Raw genomic sequence first — 18,473 nt, 5'->3', positions numbered from 1 at the left:
GCAGAGTTCTGATCTGGGGCTGCTGCAGGTCCTCAGGTCTAGGTTCAGGTTCAGCAACTTTATGGAAAAATGAATGAGGTCAGCTGTCTACCTGAAGATACTGAATGACCAGGTTATTCCATCAGTGGAGGATTTCTTCCCAATATGACAATTCCAGGATTCCTGGGGCTGAGATAGTCAAAGAGTGGTTCAGGAATGGCAAGACATTTTCACACATGGATCTGCCACTGCAGAGTCCAGACCTCGACTCCACTGAGAACGTTTAGAATGTAATGGAGAAGCTTTTTTCAGTGGTTCGACTCTCCCATCATCTTTGTGGAAAATGAATGCAACACTGGATGGAAATAAATCTGTGAGCTTGTAGAAGCTTATCTAAACGATGTTAAAGCGAATGTGTCGTCATCAGAGCTGAAAGAGGTCCAACCAGATATTAGAGTCTGACCTTTTTCTTGGTGACTAAGGATTTACACCTCTGTGTGTGTGTGTACACACACACACACACACACACACACACACACACACACACACACACACACACACACACACACACACACACACACACACACACACACACAGAGCTTATTCACACGACCAGACTACATCACTTAAACCAGACAACCTTTATTAAATAATCCATGGTCAATTTCCATGAGGTCTGGGTTTTATAATCCTAATTTCAAAACCAAAAAAGACCATTCCTCAAGTTTAGTGTGCATATCAAAGCTGACCTGCATGGCAGGACAGGGGGCGTTTCATCCCCAAAAACAGAAATAGGAAACGCAGCACAAGTATCAGTCCACTTTCATTTCAATCACTCAGAAGGTACCTTCTAATTATGTCCTGTTTTTTCTTAAAACAAGTGGAAAGTGTATAAAGTCTTTTTAAATCTGCCCTCGACTGAGGCAGAACAAAGACGATTTAAACGGTATAAGTGAAGACAGTCCTGCCTTCGAGTGCTGCAACTACAAAATCAACGGCTCATTCCATTCACATATGACCTGAAATATTCTTGCCAAAATATTTGCAGTTTACAAATAAGATGCAGGGAAAACACCCCCACCCCATTTTTTAACGGACTTGTTTGAGAGAAAATGACAAATCTCAATGGAAAGTGCAATTGTATTGTGCACTTAGAAGTTCTAGAGTGGCTTATTTTACTACACCGGATCCAATAATGCAAATTGTCACCATGAAAAACAAGAGTGTGAACAAAGGGAATTAGTGTCAGTCCTGATCAAATATTCTGGGCGATGAAACAGCTGACAGCTGGAAGTTTGGTTGCACGTGTCTCTTAGTCCAAAAAAAGGCTAATGTATGAGTTATGAGTGATAAACTGCCAAATTTAAATTTATACTACCGGTACATGAAATGTGACCGATATCTCTGCAACAGTAGCTCCTTTTTTAATGACTGATACATACAACATACAGGTGGGGCTGTCTGTGAGAGCAGCTGGAATGTCTCATGTGAAGTGCATTTCCTTCCTGGCCTCATCAGTTCTTCCGGAATGAGGCCTCGGTTGACATTAAACCCCCCTTCAACAAAATCTCCCTTTCCTTCAAAGTTGTGATAACATTTGGGCAAAGACAGACACGTGTTCTCTACTCCAGCAGCACTCAAGGTGTAGCATAGCTGCTTGCATCTTTTCCAAAGTTGTAATACTCCTCCATGTCCTCCAAGTTAGCTGTGGTGAGCTTGGTGAGGTTTTGAGAGCCTCCGTTGTCCAGGTTATCTGGCGATGTAAAGTTAAAGTTCTGTCCTTCATATTCCCCTTGATTCTCTATCTCTGGAAGAACTTCTGTAAACCAGAGAAGCAAACATTGATCATGCTGGATCACCCGCACAAGAACAGGAAGGTGTTTGAAGTTATGGGGGGCTGGTTATGGCAAAAGCACGAGGGGAACATTTGTAGTATCACATCAGGGATTACACACAACACTGAAGCATATGAATATGCTCGCTGAGGCACAATGCCCTGCATAATATAAAGACTGAATTGTACAACAATTTCTGTGTGCTGTAGCACTGCTACTGATAGATGGACCTCTGAGTGGGACTACAAATGGTGACTCACAAGCTTTAGCAAAATCAGTGACAGAATGATGTCATGTTGAGAATAACCTTTTCTTCCTGTTTCCTGATTATTGTAGTATATTGTGCTACTAAAGTTATATTTAAAAAAACAAAACAAACAAAAACAGGTAAAACCCTTGAATGACAAATATGATAGCCTTACTCGTAAGCAAGCCTTACCTTGTCCTTCTGGAGAGACATCCATGCCGTGTTTGACCTTCATGTGCCTGCTGAGGTTCCCCTTCAGGTTGAACTTACTGGTGCAGTAAGGACACTTGAAAGGCTTGTTGCCAGCATGAAGATGCATGTGGCCCAGCAGATTGTACATTCTGTTAAAGGACTTACCACACACCTGGAAAAAGGGCAAAAATACATTGATGAATATGGACAGATTCAATGGTGTCGTCTAAACGTGTGATATTTGCGTCTTAAAATACCACATTAGCGCCGAACCTTGCATTTGAATGGTTTCACAGGCAGGTGAACGATCATGTGTGTCTTGAGTGTCTGTTTCTGGATGAAGCTCTTGAAGCAGACATGACACTGGAAGGGCCTTACGCTGTTGTGGATCAGCATGTGCCTCTTCAGGTTGGCAGAGAGTGTGAACTCCCGTGAACATACATCACACTTGTGGCCTTTCATTCCCTGCAAACAAATGGAAAAGGTTGCACATGTTTACCACATCACTGTTATTTACAGAGAAAATGCACTGCCTTTTTAAATAAATTCCCACCTTTTTAACCTGAGGAAAACGCGTGTGAGACAACTTAGGAGGGGGCGAGACAAAAACAAAACAGTGTGAGGTGAGGAGGGGGAATGTAATATGCAGTAAAGAAGCATATCAAAGTGAAGCTTTGCACATTTTTATTCTATTCCTGTCCTGTTCTCAATCATATGCACCGAGAAATGCCTTATCCTTGAGCAGCAGGTCACTCAAATTATCTCACACCCTGAAGCTTAAATGAATACACTCTGCCTTCAATGTCAGCAGAAAATACACGAATAAGTGTTGTCAGAGTTATTGAGGAAAAGAAATCTGTATGCAAAAAATAGCAAGATGAAAGAGCAAGAACAGATAGATGTGGCAGTCTGTCCTCCTCTGCAAAAAAGGTTATTTTACAACTGTCCGCCAGGGGGAGCAGTAAAAGAAATGGGACAAATGAAACGCAACAAACGCAACCGTCCTGTCCATCCTTCTTTCTGCTCATACATGGATGCAATCATGAATTCTGCATTGACTGCTCTAATTTTATATTATTGGTTTGTAATCACATTTCAGTAAAGCCTCAAAGATCTGAATTTTATTTGTGTTTTCAAGTGTCATATGAGCCAGTCATCATTCAAATTCTGGAGGGGTGCTCCATAACTTGTATTGGATGGAAATTAGTCAGATGATCATATTCAATAACATGCCTCAATTGTGCTGCAGTCAATAAATGCATTCATGCAGAGGTGGTCAAATTCTTGTGAATGTATTAAAAAGATTAACATTAAGCTGACATACTCTTGTTTCCTCTACAGTTTCCTTATTTCTAAGCTGGTTTTCCTCCCAATGCAGATGTATATTGGATAAGTTAGTTGAAGAAGCCTTTCCAGTCACTGAGTTTATCATTTAATAATGTAATGTCAATACGCTGTCGCTGATCATTCAGTCTGGCTGGGATATTTTGTGCCCACAGTCGGAGTCGGTACCTTGTGAGTGAGCGAATGCTGTCGCAGGTGATGTAGCTGCACAAACTCTAAGCCGCACTGGGAGCATGTGTAAGGCCTAGGACTCTGGTGCTTCAGGAGGTGGTTCTGGAGCTGGCTGCGGTAAGCAAATGACTTGTTGCACTCTGTGCACTGGAAGGTGTGTGGGCCCTGGTGGCTGGTTTGGTGGCGTTTCAGATGTGCATATGTGGGGAACTCCATCCCACACTGGGAACAGACGTGGCACCGTCCACGCTCGTGCTTCACCTCATGCGCTCGCAGCTCGCTGGGGTAGGCGAAGCCTCGGCGGCAGAAGCGGCAGCTGTAGGGTTTGACATCAGTGTGCTGGAGCATGTGTCTCTTCAGGTGGCTGGTCTGGGTGAAGCCCTTCTTGCAAACAGTGCACTTGTGGGGTCGAGTGCCTTGGTGGGTCAGCAGGTGGGTTTGGAGGTGACTGGGCTGCTTGAAGAGTTTGCCACAGTGTGGACATGCATGTGGCTTGATGCCATTGTGGCCCAGGATGTGTGTGACCAGGTTGTACTTGGAGGTGTAGGATTTATCGCACATCCGGCACTTCCAGCGCTTCAAACCATCTCCCACATCTACGCAGTACGATTCATCGATCTGGATGTTTATATCAAGTCGGTCAACTCTACGGCCACCTTGCCGACGAGGCAGCTGGTGGTGCAGAGGTTGCTGCTGGTGTTGGCCCCCTGTGCTTCCATCTGTCCACATCATGTTCTGACTGTTGTCTTCGTACTCACCCCCCATGTTCATCTCCCCTGAATCGTAGCTGCCGACTTCACTGGTCTGGAAGTAGCTGCTGATGGCTTCATCCTGCTGCGTGGGTTTCATCAAACTGTTCCTTTGGCGTTCTACATCTTCCTCTGCCTCTCTCCCACTTCGGCCTAGGGCACCCATCGTTCGCTGGACCTGCAGTGCTCTGTGGCTCTGTTCTGGTCCCCTCTGGCCCACTTGGGGTGGAGGTGGGTGTACATGTGTGTTCGTCTGCTGCTGGTTGGACACTTCCCGCTCACACTCTGCACAATTCTTATTGGTGCCTCTGAGCGTAGCTGGATCTACTTGTACCAAACCACCTCTGGGAGCCATATTATTAAGCATGTGGACACAGGATGGCATTGCAGAGTTCACCACTTCCCCTTTCACGTGGGAGGAGGACACCTCAGCAGCTTGCAGGGTGTGACGACTGGGGACTACAATTTTCCCTTCTGGGTGCTGAGGGGGCCCCTGCTGCCACCTCCTTTGACTGCAGCTAGGATGCATCTGGTTGTCTTCTCCCAGGTTGTCTCCAAGATAGTCTCCGTTGGCTCCAATAAGCTGGTCCGCGTACTCGTAATCAACGCCGTCTACTGGCGGTGCGGGGGACTCTTTGGGTTCACCGGTGTAGAAGCCGTTGGGTGCAATGGTAGCTCCAAAAACTTCATTCTGGGATATGAGACCTAGCACGGCAGCCTGGGCCAAGGACAGCACAACTACTGGATCTGTTTGTGTGCCTATGTCCACCAGCCTGGCCATTACTTTGGGCTCACATCTACCCAGGCGCCGGCTCGCCTCCTCCTGGAAGAAACAAAATAAAATAAAAAATCACATAAATGTCATCAAGACACCAGAAGGCACACAGACACCGGTGTGAGTGTTGTTTTAAAGGATGCTGACAATTGTTTCAATTAGAAGTGGATGTCATGAGATAAAGTCGCAAAGAGCTACTGCAATGCATAAAGGCAGACCATAAAAACATGAAGGTACAAGAAGATGAAAAGAATTAAGACTATCCAAAGGCAAGACCTGGTGACAGATATATGAAGTATGGACAGCACTATGCTAATACAGCACGCTAATGTGCAATGTTTGTGTGAGGGATTAGATCAGGGGTGCTCACATTTTTTCAGCATGCAAGCTACTTACAAAATGACCAAGTCAAAGGGATCTACCCACCACAAAAATTCAAAACATCTAATTTTCAAATGTATTGAGGATTCTTTGTATGTACAATGTATGTTGATGTACCTTGCATAACCAAATGAGCCAATTTTGAAAACACACATAATAATTAACTATTAACATTTTTTTTGTAATTGCCTGAGTTTACTTTAATGACTTGCACTGAATTGAATCAGCCAGGGATGCATAGTCCAGACAGTAGCTGCTGACAGCCAGTCTCAAGCACACTTCCAAATGTTCATCAGTCATGGTGGAACATATTTGGACTTAATAATCTTCATGTACTTAATAATCTTCAACGCACTTCAAAAATGACATCGTGAACAAAAGTCCACCTTCCATTCCGTATGAAAGTGATATGTTTTTGTCTTCTTACTTGGTCCCGCTCCCTCATTCATTTTGATGACCATAAGCTTTAGCGATGGCTTAAAATCAGAGGTAATTCGCTGAATAGCTCAGCGCTTCTGACTGGTTGCCCTGTATGTCAATCAAGTAACGGGATTGATGATAGGCTGACATCGTAAGTTCTGCTGCATTTAGCGCCGTTGTTTGCGCTTGATTGGTCACCTGAATGTCAAATTCAGTTGTCATCTAACTGGCTGCCCTGTATATAAATCAAGTGATGGGATAAATGATAGGCTGATATTTTTTAATGCCACGCCGCGATCGACCAGTACTACCTCCGCGATCGACGTAATGAGCACCCCTGGATTAGATAGTCTCTTTACTCACTGACACACAGTGAGACAGAGAGAGACAGAGACAAACACAGAGAGACTTAAGTGCAGAAAAGATGGAAATATGAAGGGATATAAAGGGAGAGGCCAAATCAAGAGAAAGAACCAGAGCAGAACCAGAACAAATCAAACATGGAGTGAAATCTTAGAGCAAGCAAGAGTGTCTAGGGGAGAAGAGGAAAAATAACTGAAATGTAGATGAAAGGTAGAGCAGGGAGAGTGAAGGAGATAAGAGCAGGAAAGGAGTGAAAGAGAGAAAGAGCAAGAGTGTGAATGTTCAGCAGTGGTAAAGAGAGCAGAAGAAAATGCAGAGAGGGAGAGAGCAATTGACTAAAAAAACAGTAAAAGATCTTCCACAAAATGAAGGACAGAAGAAAGAGTGATAAAAAGAATGGAGAATAAGTGAGACAATAAGGAATAAAAGAGTTGGATAAGCATGGAAAACAAGGGAGGGCATAATTACAGACACAAGTCACATGGTGGGAGGAGTGGAAAAAATTGAAACTTTCAAAACAAAGAAATCCTGCAAAAAATCTGGAGCAACGGCTACAGCCGTCCAAGCGTACTCCACCTACGTTCTTCACTCACTAACTACCGAACATGCGACAAGCGAGAGCCAGTAAACTCACCAGGCTCCTCCTCCTGTGAGGTTTCAGGTGCTTTAACGATCTCATTCTTCAGTCAGACTGTTGAGTGGCAACAAGCATGGCTCCTCTCCTACTTATATGGCAGCCTGAGGAGGCGGGGCCTAACACTAGCCACCTCCTCCCCTCCAGCACGCTTTCTGGTCACACCAGTGCAAGCAAACACACAAACAAACGGGCAGCTCATATATCAGTGACACCCACAGCTGCCTGGCACTGTTGTGATAGATGAGCTATGTCACAAGACAAAAAAAAAAAAAAAGTAAAAATAAAATCAACATTATATCACTGTGAAATAATGGATCCTCAATGCTGCTCCCTCCTATGCTCAGCATAATTTCTTCTTTCTGTCTAATTATAATGCTTCTCCTTCTCTCCATTACAGGCTAATATCAACTGTTCTATCTGTTCACTGTTCATTTATCAACAGAGCTTTGCAAAAAAGTGTTAAGAATGTTGTTAGAGAGATGAGAGGGAGAGATGGATGGCGAATGACAGCGATGATGATGAGAGGGATGATCGAATGATGGGGGTGAGAGGAAGGAAGGAAGGAAGGAAGGAAGGAAAGAACATAGAAGAAAAAGACAAGGGAGGGGTGTAGAGGAGAGACAGACAGACATGGAGGTGGAGGGGGATGGGAAGAGAGGAGCACACTGCAGTAAAAGTGGGAGAACTGGAAGATAGGAAAGAGGCCTTTCTAAGCAGGCCTGCTACTTTCAGCCATGCAAAGTTGGAGCTATGGAACACTTCCAAAAAGCTCCCAGGAGAGGAGAGTAAAACAACAGGTGAAACACCTGACAGCTACAAATGAAGTAGATCACATCAAAGAATCAAGGTGAATGAAAAGAAGCAAAACCTGGAAGAGATGATGAGGAAATATAGGACAATCTCGGTCTAGACAGCAGGTAGAGTTCTTCAAACACTAGTTGAAATTGACTAGTTGCCATAACGGTTTCATGCTTTATGTTGTTTGATCTATGATAGAAATCTACTTCTTAGTCTACACACAAACACATGTCATACAATTTCTGGCAAGAAAACCTACAACACCTAACTGCAAACTGCAGACCTTTGACATTTAATTATGACAAATGATCCATCAGACATTCACAATAATGAGTAAATTCAGGGCTGACATTCATTCTGCCACTGCACATTTGTTGAAATGCACCCTGGGAGCTATTGACTACCTCTTAACAAAATCAAAACAAAATATACAAACACTGAAAACATGTCAAGACCCCTCAGCAACCCCACGTTTCCCTGTGGCAGCTGCTGGTGTCAGGGAGGGAGGTGATGTATTCACACATGTTGTTCTCCCAACCCTGAACACTTGTTGAATCCAGACAGAAGGGAGCATCATGTTGGTAATAAAGGTTCGCTTTGGTTCCTGAAAGAGTTGTGGAAATTCTGGACCAACATGGGCGGTCCAGCAGCAGAGATCAAAACACACAAGAAAATATTTCCATGCTGGTCTTATTGTCGGGTACATTTTTAGATAGGTGGCATCAATCATTTGATTTAACCTTCTGATATAAAACATCAAGCGGGTGTGGTAAACAACAGAATAGATAGAACATGGAGGAAGGAGTAAAATGGCAGAGGACAAAATGGGGGCATAGTAGAGAATGCAATCAGAGAGAGAGGGAGGGAGAGAGAAAGAGAGAGAGAGAAAACAGATGATTGCATGGAATAAAAGGGATTGAAGAGAGAGGGCGATGAAGAGAAGATGGCCGGGGAGAGGGAGAGAGGGAGAGGGAGAGAATGAGTGGAAAAAAATGAGAGGCTGCAGTGGGGGAGGGTAGGATGTAAATGGAAAGAGGAGGAGGAGATGGGGCAGAGAACGTGAGAGTGAGAGAGAGAGAGTGAGCAGCAATGTACAGAGAAAGAAAAAAATGAGGGACAGAGAGGGAGCAGTAAATGTGAAGAGAAGAACAGAAAAAGAGAGAGCAGTAAAGTGCTGAGAGCAAGATGGGGAGGGAGGGGGTAAAACATGATTGCAACCCAAACCAATAGAAGGAGAAAAAGTGGAGAGAGAGACAGACTGAAAGAGGGAGAGAGGAGGAAAGAGAAACAGGGAGAGGGGGAGGGGAAAAGCTGGGGAAAGGAAAAAAGCTGGAGGGATTGAAAAAAATCAGTGAAAGTCTACAAAACCATTTGTGGTTAGAAAAATATAAGTGAAGAACAACAGAATGGCCTGCTGTGTAACAAACACACACAGGAGCATCACTGCAGTGTCACACGTGTGGGGTGTCGTGGTGGTCTAAGTGCAGGGTCACACTCTTCATTTCAACGTGATAGTCAGAAAAAGAAAATTTTTCTGAACAGCACTGCTGATCTTGATGTACTGTTGCTTCACCGACAGGTGGTGCTGCTTCTTCCACCCTTGTGGTATTTCAGAGATGGTTCTGCAGATCTTTGTCTCCTTTTGACAACATCAGCGTGACCTTATTTCTGTCTTCCCAATGTGTCACCATTAGGCCTGAATGTGCCACTGCAGCTGCTAAATAAAAGACTCACAACTGCTCACATCCAGGATCGACCTGATCATCACATGCTTTCTGAAGATCGGATATTTCACATTTTATACAATTTGTGTGATGAGCCCAAATGCCTTAATTCACCAATCCGATCAATGACGTCCCTTTGTGGTGAGAATTTTTGATAATTATCATTGCCTATATTGCAGATAGTTTGTGTTTTACCTGTCTCATCTACTCCAAAGTCTTACTGCACTGACATGTTTGTTTGCAAGCTGACGATATTGCTAGGAAATGATTCAAGTTTCAATCAACTGTATTGTCTGTCTTATTGGTTTAAATGTTTTTTATATCTATGTGGTGTCTGTTACTGAATGATGGACAATAAGGTTTTTTGAACAGTGAATACCTTAATATGCAAGGGATTTTGAAAGACAGTGCTCCCTTGCGTGATCTGTTATTGATTTATTTAAACTCAATAATCGGCCCCAAAACCCCTGATCGTCTAAAGACTACCCGATCACATTCAGGTCAACACAATCAATCTGAAATCCCGCATTAACTCTGCATCGAGGAGGAGCCAGGGGACAATCTGAGGGGACTCAGGGGGTCAGATCATCTTAGATAAATGCAGCCTGTAGGTTCATATTAAAGTTTCACTCCTGTTCAATTGGGAAATGCTGGTGGTGGGCCCCTCGTCAGTTTATCCTTTTCTCTGCACCACATCACTCCTGTTCTGTTCCCCACAACCAGTTTTTCTTCTGCATATCTGGCCTGAAAGATGTGCAGTTTAGTGAATAAAACAATCTCCTTTTTGAGGGAAATATAATGAATTAGGATTAATGTTCACACACTAAATTAATTAATCCCCAGAGAAAAAAATCCTTTTTACCGGTTTTTCACCTTGCAGCTTCTTGGGGTTGCTCAAAGGCACATCAGCAGTCCACCCATTTGTTTAAATGGAGATTTGAACCCTGAACCTTAAATCAACAATGATGCATCATCTGTCAGGATGCAACCATTGCTACTTTAGGTGCTGTTCAAATTAAGATTCTCCTTTTAGGGTCAAACCTTCCAGTAGGTCCTCTGACATCAGTGATTTGACCTGAGCTGACAGCCACTTGCTCAGCTTGTATTTTCTTGAGCTGCAAGTACAATGCGAAACCTTACAGCCTGGTGTTTACGTCCCATATTCTCTGTCCAGTTCAGACTTTGATTTCCGTAGCAGCCTTGGTACCATGCCAGAAACTAGTTTATTCACGCTAAAGCTGTACTACCCACTACCTGAATTTGGATATCTGAACATACCACTACTATTGCGATACGAGAGCTCTGTTTGCTTTAATATTAATAATCATTACTGTTGGCTGTAATAAACTGCTCTCTACTGGCAAATATATGCATTTATGTATTTTTGGTCGCACTAAAAAAAAATTGCAGTTGTGTGTACTCAGCACTCTGCTCAGAATGAATCATCACTGTTCCTATATTTTATATCATTAACTGTGGTCTAGGTTGATTTATTAATATTATTGTCCTAAACAGATCAGACAGATACTCAAAGCTGAACAGAAGTGTTATAGTTAGTTTAACATGCCCTGTGGGTGCAGTGTTTCATTTTCAATATGATGCGATTGTGTTCAATTAATTCTCCGCAATCTCGTTCCAATAATAGTGCAGTTTTTTTGATTAAGTTTAGACAAGCTATTATAGCAGCAGAGTGACAAGTTACTGAACAGTCTGTCCTAACCTCGTGCTGCATCCCAGACAGACGGACATACAGACGAAAGACACGGCTACAACTTGAAGAGACACATATGGAGGAGAAGTGGATATGAAGAGGAGTCAAAAAGGAGGCACATGCACACACACTTTCAGATACACACAGCAGACACACACATGCTCACACAAACACGCGCGTACGTCGAGCTAAAATTACACCCCAGAGGACATGAACTAGGCCACTGCTATGGAAACTTGTAGTTAGCTTAGAAAATCAGACACTTCTTCAAAGCGGAAATATTATTTCACCAAACATTTAAACACACACAATATGGTTATTTCAATTATTCTGTGATTTATAAATATGTTAATTAACACTCAAAACCAACAGTTAGAATAGGGTATAAAACCATGAGAAAAAAAAACAGTAACATTTTGAGCTAATATTAGTTTCATCTACCAAATAATCAACTCTTAATGATACAGCAGAACACAAACTGTAAAAGTATAAGGCAAACAGCTCAAATATGTTAGACTTCAAAAGGACAGTGATACACCGACTCCCCAGACAGATAGTAACAACTTCACACAGCAGAAGCTGGCAAAAAGAGAAGCAAGGCTGACCAGTGTGACTATATCAGACTGGAGTCAAATGTCAACAAATGCTAAAACCACTTTTCTGGGAAAACAGCATTTCTACTTTTCAAGCACATTTCTTGGAATGTTTAAATTATGGCTGCAACGATTTCTTGAGTAATTCGAGTAACTTGATTACAAAAAATAGAGGAATTTTCTCTGCCTTGAAACCTTGTTTAATTAAATTTAAAGCTCAAGTTTTGTAGGGATTCTTTTATAATTATTTTATTATCTTTTTTATGATTCTTTTATTATCATAAACAAATATATTGTACCAGTAAATGCTTTTTTTCCCTCCTCACGGTGTCTGTAATGCAGCTACCTTGAAATATACGTTTGTATCAGCTACATACAAGCTACACGCAGTCTTCCAGAAAGTTTTCAAGCTCGGGCCACCTGCTATGTTTACGTCTAAAAGCTTTGGATCAGTTCTTTATGCGGGCGTCTTCACTTTCTCGCCATTGATTCATTTATGCCAAGATTACACGCGGCAGCTCGATTTCCTTCTTCAACCGCCACAGTGATCGCTTTTAACTTAAAAGCCGCATCATATGCTTTTCTTCTGGTATTTTCCATGTTGATGAGGGTTAGTAAAAATGACTGATTCACAGTAGTTGTGATAGTGCGCTTGACTATCATACAATTTCATTGGACCTCTGTCTGGACCTCTCATCAATTTTATTGGTCTACATACTGTTGCCAGGCAAAATGTTTTTGGCGCCACAAAAAAAAAAAAAAAAACATAAATAAGCCGCACCGTAGAATAAGCCACAGTGTTTAAAGTGTAGAAAAAAAGTAGTGGCTTATAGTCCGGAATTTACGGTACTTCTGCTCTAAAAATAATACTAAATAATACTAAATTTCTACTAAACTAATACTTTTGCTTCACCACAATTATTTGATGATTTACCAGTTACAATGTGGATTTTATATTATTATTACAAAATTTCAGCTATTTAAAAATAGCAATGTGGGCATGTAAATCTGCCATTAATAGATTGACCTTACCACGTCTATCAACTTTAGTTTGCAGTATATTGGGTCCATAAGGCTTATTGTAGAATTAACACATTTAGCCTTTAAAATATCTATTAAGTAATTATTATTTTCACCTCTTTTTCAGTCAACCATCACAGCCCCTTATGGACAAGTTTCTCAAAAAGAAGCCTCGTGGATTACTGACTGCTGCATCCTGCGTGAACAATAGCCAGAATCTGACTGGAGTGGAATGTAGTCTTTGCATTTTCGTAGAAACTACGTTGGTGCTTGGTATATTATGTATTCTATAATAATACAATGTATATGTGTGTGTGGCTAAAATCTGACCATTATAAAGTCCTCACTAATACAATTCAAAAGTAAGATCTCTGCATCGACTGTACTCAGGGTTTTCTTGAAGATGTTTGGCCTTCTCTCCAGAAGGCTTCTTCAGTTCCTCCTTCTGGAGTGAAGGTGAAACGTCTTCAAGAAACCCCGAACAAGTCTAGCCGATGCAGAGGTCTTACTTTGGATAACTATGACCTGGATGAATGAGAATTTTCAAAGACACTTATCAATATAAGTTTCCAGTTGTAATGAGTGGATTTTAACCATTAGCCTGATGATTCCAATAGAGAAGCCAAAAACTCGACCCAAGTCATTTCAGGGGGCATGAATCACTCCTCAATAGAATAGGTTGGTCATGCTTTGAGGAAGCTGGTGACATTTTTCATGGTCTCAGCAGAGATCTCTAGAGATCAGGACATAAAATGGCAATTTGCCAGTTTACCCTCCTGAAATGAATCTGAATATCTGAGCTGCTTGTACCGTCTATGGTCGAGCACGGCTCTGAAGAAAACATTGTTCCTTTCAGCTGTTTGTCACCACATGAACACATAAGTCAAATAATAGAAGACAGTCTATAACAATGCTCATCATTTCACTGTAAATGAGTGTCAGCGTCACAATAGCAGAGGTGATCAGATCAATAATCACACTGAACTGACATTACTTACACGGATGGTATTTAATTACCCAAATGCATATTTATGTCATTAGTTCAATACATACATATCCATCCAGTCAACTGATAATCACCTTTATTAAACTCTACACAGGACATCGTTGGCACATTCAAACCCACAAGTCAGAGTTTGAGGCTACTTATAAACACTGTGTGTCTGCGATTTTTCCATGCTCCTCTCAGACAGCACATCCAAACACACCTGCATCTTACTGTGGAGGTCACGCTGCATGCCTGGAATAACCAAACCCTCTGCATCAGACCTTGGTGCTACCAGAATCATCAGCCACTTTTAAAATTCCCTGCCTGCTGCAGTGCCGAGCACAGCAAAGTGCTGACACCATCATCAGCTATTCTAAACCCTGAACCACAGCTAAATTCTGACAGGGGGCGGAGCAAAGCTTTATCATTAGGCTTCATCCACAGGAGGTGTGCCTACTTTCCAGATGACCCTTTGCTGTGGAAAGCAAGGTGTGTGTCATGATGTTGAGGGGGGCTCACTATGTCGTGGGCGGCATGGCAAAGCTGTCCAAGTCTAATCATAAAAATATATTATTGATCCAAAGTTCCACAAAATTCATTCAGCGCAGTAGCAGTCAAGATGAGCAAGAATTAAAGTAGATTTCTGCAGAGTCCTCCTAACCCGAACTATGGGATGGGTCCATGTTCTTAACAATACTACTGATCTTTTCTGGTCATCAAAATACCGTAAATTTCGGACTATAAGCCGCTATTTTTTTTCTACACTTTAAACACTGCGGCTTATTCTACGGTGCAGCTTATTTATGTTTTTTTCATGGCGCACTATCACAACTATTGTTAATCAGTCATTTTTACTAACCCTCATCAACGTGGAAAATACTAGAAAAAAGCATATGATGCTACTTAAGTTAAAAGTGATCACTCTGGCGGTTGAAGAAGGAAATGGAGCTGCTGCACGTAATCTTGGCATAAATTACAGTAATCAATGGCGAGAAGGTGGAGACGCCAGCATGAAGAACTGATCGAAGGCAAAAAGTCGACAAAAGCTTTTAGACGCAAACATAGCAGGTGGCCCAAGCTTGAAAACTTTTTAGAAGACTGGGTCAACACACAGAGCAGTGTTTCCGCTCTACAAATCAGACGGAAGGCAAAAGCAATCGCCACCGCGATGAAAATAGAAGATTTTAGAGTTGGACCATTGTGGTGTTTTAGATTGTTCATTGTTTGAGTAAAAAAGCATAAACAACGTAATTTGTGTGTAGCTGACGTATATTTCAAGGTACCGTATTTTCCGGACTATAAATCACACTTTTTTTCATAGTTTGTCAGGGGGTGTGACTTGTACTCCAGAGCGACTTATATAAATACATTATTACAGAATTTCACATGTTCGTTATTTTCACACTGACAACCACAAGAGGGCGCTCTAGGCGTGTGTACCTGAGGAACAAGTTCCTTTATCGACGCAGAAGAAGAAGCGGTGCTTCGTCTATGGAGTTAGACTTGATTGTTTGGTAAACTTGCTCGGATGTTCTTTATGCTATAGTTATCTGAATAACTGTTAATATGTTACGTTAACAAAGCAGATACGTACTCAGTTCGTTGTGGGTCATGTAGCTGAATTTGTTACGTTAGCATACCGTAACGCTATTGCTAATCCATGCTAATGGATTGCTAATTGCCTTTCAAGATGAAATGTATGTTCTTGGTCTCGGATTTTATCAAATAAATTTTCCACCAAAATGCGACTTATTGTCCAGTGCGACTTATATATCTATTTTTCTTCTTTATTATGCATTTTTTGGCTAGTGCGACTTAAACTCCGGAGCGACATATAGTCCAGAAAATACGGTAGCTGCATTACAGACACCGTTAGGAAAAAAAGCATTTACCGGTACAATATTTGTTTATGTTGCTAAATTAAATTAAAAGAAAAGATAAAAAATCCTGACGTGATAAAAATTGGATTTAAGGTCTCTGTATAAACATACAAGTGAAAAGAGTGGCTGTTGTTTCTTACCCGTCTGTCACTCGTTGTCAGTGACTCGTCTCTTACGGTAATAAAAACATATACCGGTACTGAATGTTTTCGATCTAATTTATCATATTACTACGTGGGATACCTGCGGCTTTAAATCTGGTGTGGCTTGTATAAGTACAAAATTGATTTTCTTTCTAAAATTAGATTATGTGGCTTTTAATCAGGTGCGCTCTGTAGTCCAGAATTTACGGTACACGGACTGGCAGCTTTAGTTCCAACTGTTCAATCGCTTATTCACACAAATCGCTTAGCAGCCAATCCCATGAATACTCCATTAATCGAAGGAATTTTCTCTAAACAATATTTAATCACTCTGAGAAATCCGTGAAAGCACAACACTTCCAACCTTGAAGAAGATGGGCTAGAGCAGGAGACCACACAGGTGCCCCTCTGTCAGCAAAGAACAGGAAAATGAGGGTGCAATTCACAGACTCGGCAAAACTGGACCAAAGATCAGAACAACCTTTCTCGGTCTGACAAATCTCGATTTCTGCTGCAACATTCGGATTTCAGCTCAAAATTTGATGTAAACAGCATTAATTACAGGGATCCATCCTCACTGGTTTCAATGGTTCAGGCTGTTGCTGGTGGTGTAAGGGTAGGGGGATATTTTCTTGGCACACTTTGGCTGAGTGTCGTTTAAACACTGCAGCCTACTTGAGTATTGTTGCTGACCAGTCCCATTTTATCACTTAAAAAATGTGAAAATCTTAAAGAGAGCTTAAAATAGAATGAACATGAGGTTAACATGGAAAACAAAAACAACACCAGCCAACTGAACAACAGCCAGGTTGTAATACAAATGAAGATTTGGCAAGATGCCTTTAAGCACAAATAGACCGGATTTATTTTTTTATATTCAGCCAAAACCATTAAAACCCATTCAGGGAAGCAAAGCACTCAAGTTAACCATGAGGCAGAGGAGAAACAATTCTCAAGATGGACTCCTGAGTGAAAACATGTCTAACGACATCAGCATCTCACCTGATGGTCCCTCAAAGACACAGGGAATGGTGCCTGGCTCCGGATCAGCTATAAAACACTAGAACATGGTGAGCTGGGCAGAAGCAGGAGACTCCCTGCAGGTATTGACGCTAGTCAAGACTTTTTACAGGACGCATGTTTGCTCAAATGGACTAGCAAGGTGCATCACAGCAACCTAACAGGGAGACCTTGGCCAACATGCTGAGCTATCTGAATGAAAACCAATCAGATGTTCTCTTGACAACAAAGGGAGGATGTGTTTGATTATTACTGTCCAGTAGCCCCAGGTGGCACGCTCAATGCGCAGCTCATCCATCTCAAATATGCAAAGAGGTGAAGCGAGAGGTCAGCAATGTAATGATTTGTGATACTTTCAAAGCCAGACAACAGCATAAAAACAGTCCACAAACCGAGCCAGGGACATGGGACCCCTGTGATAGCCCAACTGTTGGGACCCTGTCTCCCCGCCTGAAGAAGCCATCAGCTAGGGCTACAGTTCATATGCTGCAGAGCCTCTTCTAAATGTCTCAAAACATCCATTCTGCATGTGTTTCGGGCCCCAGATGCGTAAAGTGTGCGGAGTCTGTCAATGAAAATAAGCCCCTCCACCTCCAAACCTGCACTGTTACTTTAAAACAACATAACCGCCAACTTGACAGCAGAAGAACTTTGTTGAGGCCTGTCGTGTACTGGCAAGACAACTAGGGCTCAGACCAGGGCTAACACGGCCTGGTGTCGCCCCTCCATTCCTTTATGCGGCTCTTTCCCCGCTCCCCTCCACCCCCTCTCGGCACCATCTGTTTGTGGCGTGACAGAATGTGGAAGTAAAACAAGAAAAGGCGACATTTAGGACCGTAATTTTTGACCTATGCCGTCCGTTTGTTGGTGGAAACCGCGAGTCGGGCACAGTCGCGCGGACGACGCAGGCGGCATTCATGCCGCGCAAAACGGTTTCCTGGTCGGCCGGGAGCAGAATTTAATAAGTTACGTTCGAGAAACTGCTCATCTGAGGGCCCCGACAGGTCCGCAAAGGCGCCAAGGTTTTAGTCGTCAAGGGGAAGAACTGCAAATCACAACTCACCTGGTTCCAAAATCGGTTTATGGTGGCGACCTGATAGCGGTGAAAATTAGTATGGGGACCGAGTTGGAGCGGTTCGTCCCCGCCGAGTGGAGCAAGAAGGAGGGAAGGAGCAGAGCGAGAGAAAGCGAGCGAGAGAGAGGGAGGGCTGACGTGATGAATAAAGAATCGAGCTTCTCCTCACTCACGGCGTTATTGAGCTCAGAGCACAGCCTGCAGTCAACCGGCCTCCGTCTGCTGCTTTTACTCATGAACCCTTGATCAAGGTTGCCATCAATAATATTAAAGATGACTGCAATTATCTGCAAGAAATGTCGACTAAAAACGTGAAAACTCTTGCGAGTAATTTTGATTTTCAATATATCTGACGTTTTCTGTTATACGACTGTTTTTCCCGATGTTTTAGCACAAACCAGCAGGGGGCGGTATATCCGCGGACAGGT

General features: G+C 42.5%; 1 protein-coding gene across 5 annotated transcripts; it reads right to left on the bottom strand.

The window, feature by feature from the left end:
* Window positions 1-601: 601 nt before the first annotated feature.
* Window positions 602-18,244, bottom strand: znf710b (zinc finger protein 710b). 5 transcript variants are annotated; one of them, XM_011609645.2, is made up of 6 exons: window positions 18,034-18,244; window positions 3,766-5,340; window positions 2,807-2,839; window positions 2,527-2,718; window positions 2,254-2,425; window positions 602-1,798 (listed from the first exon to the last, which is right to left on the bottom strand). In XM_011609645.2, the coding sequence occupies exons 2-6, from the start codon at window positions 5,296-5,298 to the stop codon at window positions 1,617-1,619; spliced, it is 2,112 nt and encodes a 703-aa protein (XP_011607947.1). In that variant the 5' UTR covers window positions 5,299-5,340; window positions 18,034-18,244; the 3' UTR covers window positions 602-1,616. The 5 variants fall into 5 exon arrangements, with proteins under 5 accessions (XP_011607947.1, XP_029701598.1, XP_011607944.1 ...); XM_029845738.1 differs by lacking the exon at window positions 18,034-18,244 and adding an exon at window positions 16,953-16,971; XM_011609642.2 differs by lacking the exon at window positions 18,034-18,244 and adding an exon at window positions 7,091-7,292.
* Between the last annotated feature and the right edge of the window lie 229 nt (window positions 18,245-18,473).

The sequence above is a fragment of the Takifugu rubripes genome, chromosome 13, assembly GCF_901000725.2.
Source record: "Takifugu rubripes chromosome 13, fTakRub1.2, whole genome shotgun sequence".
Lineage (NCBI taxonomy): Eukaryota > Metazoa > Chordata > Actinopteri > Tetraodontiformes > Tetraodontidae > Takifugu > Takifugu rubripes.
The sequence above is the reverse complement of the archived record's forward strand: the minus strand, read 5'-3'. Positions and strand labels throughout refer to the sequence as shown.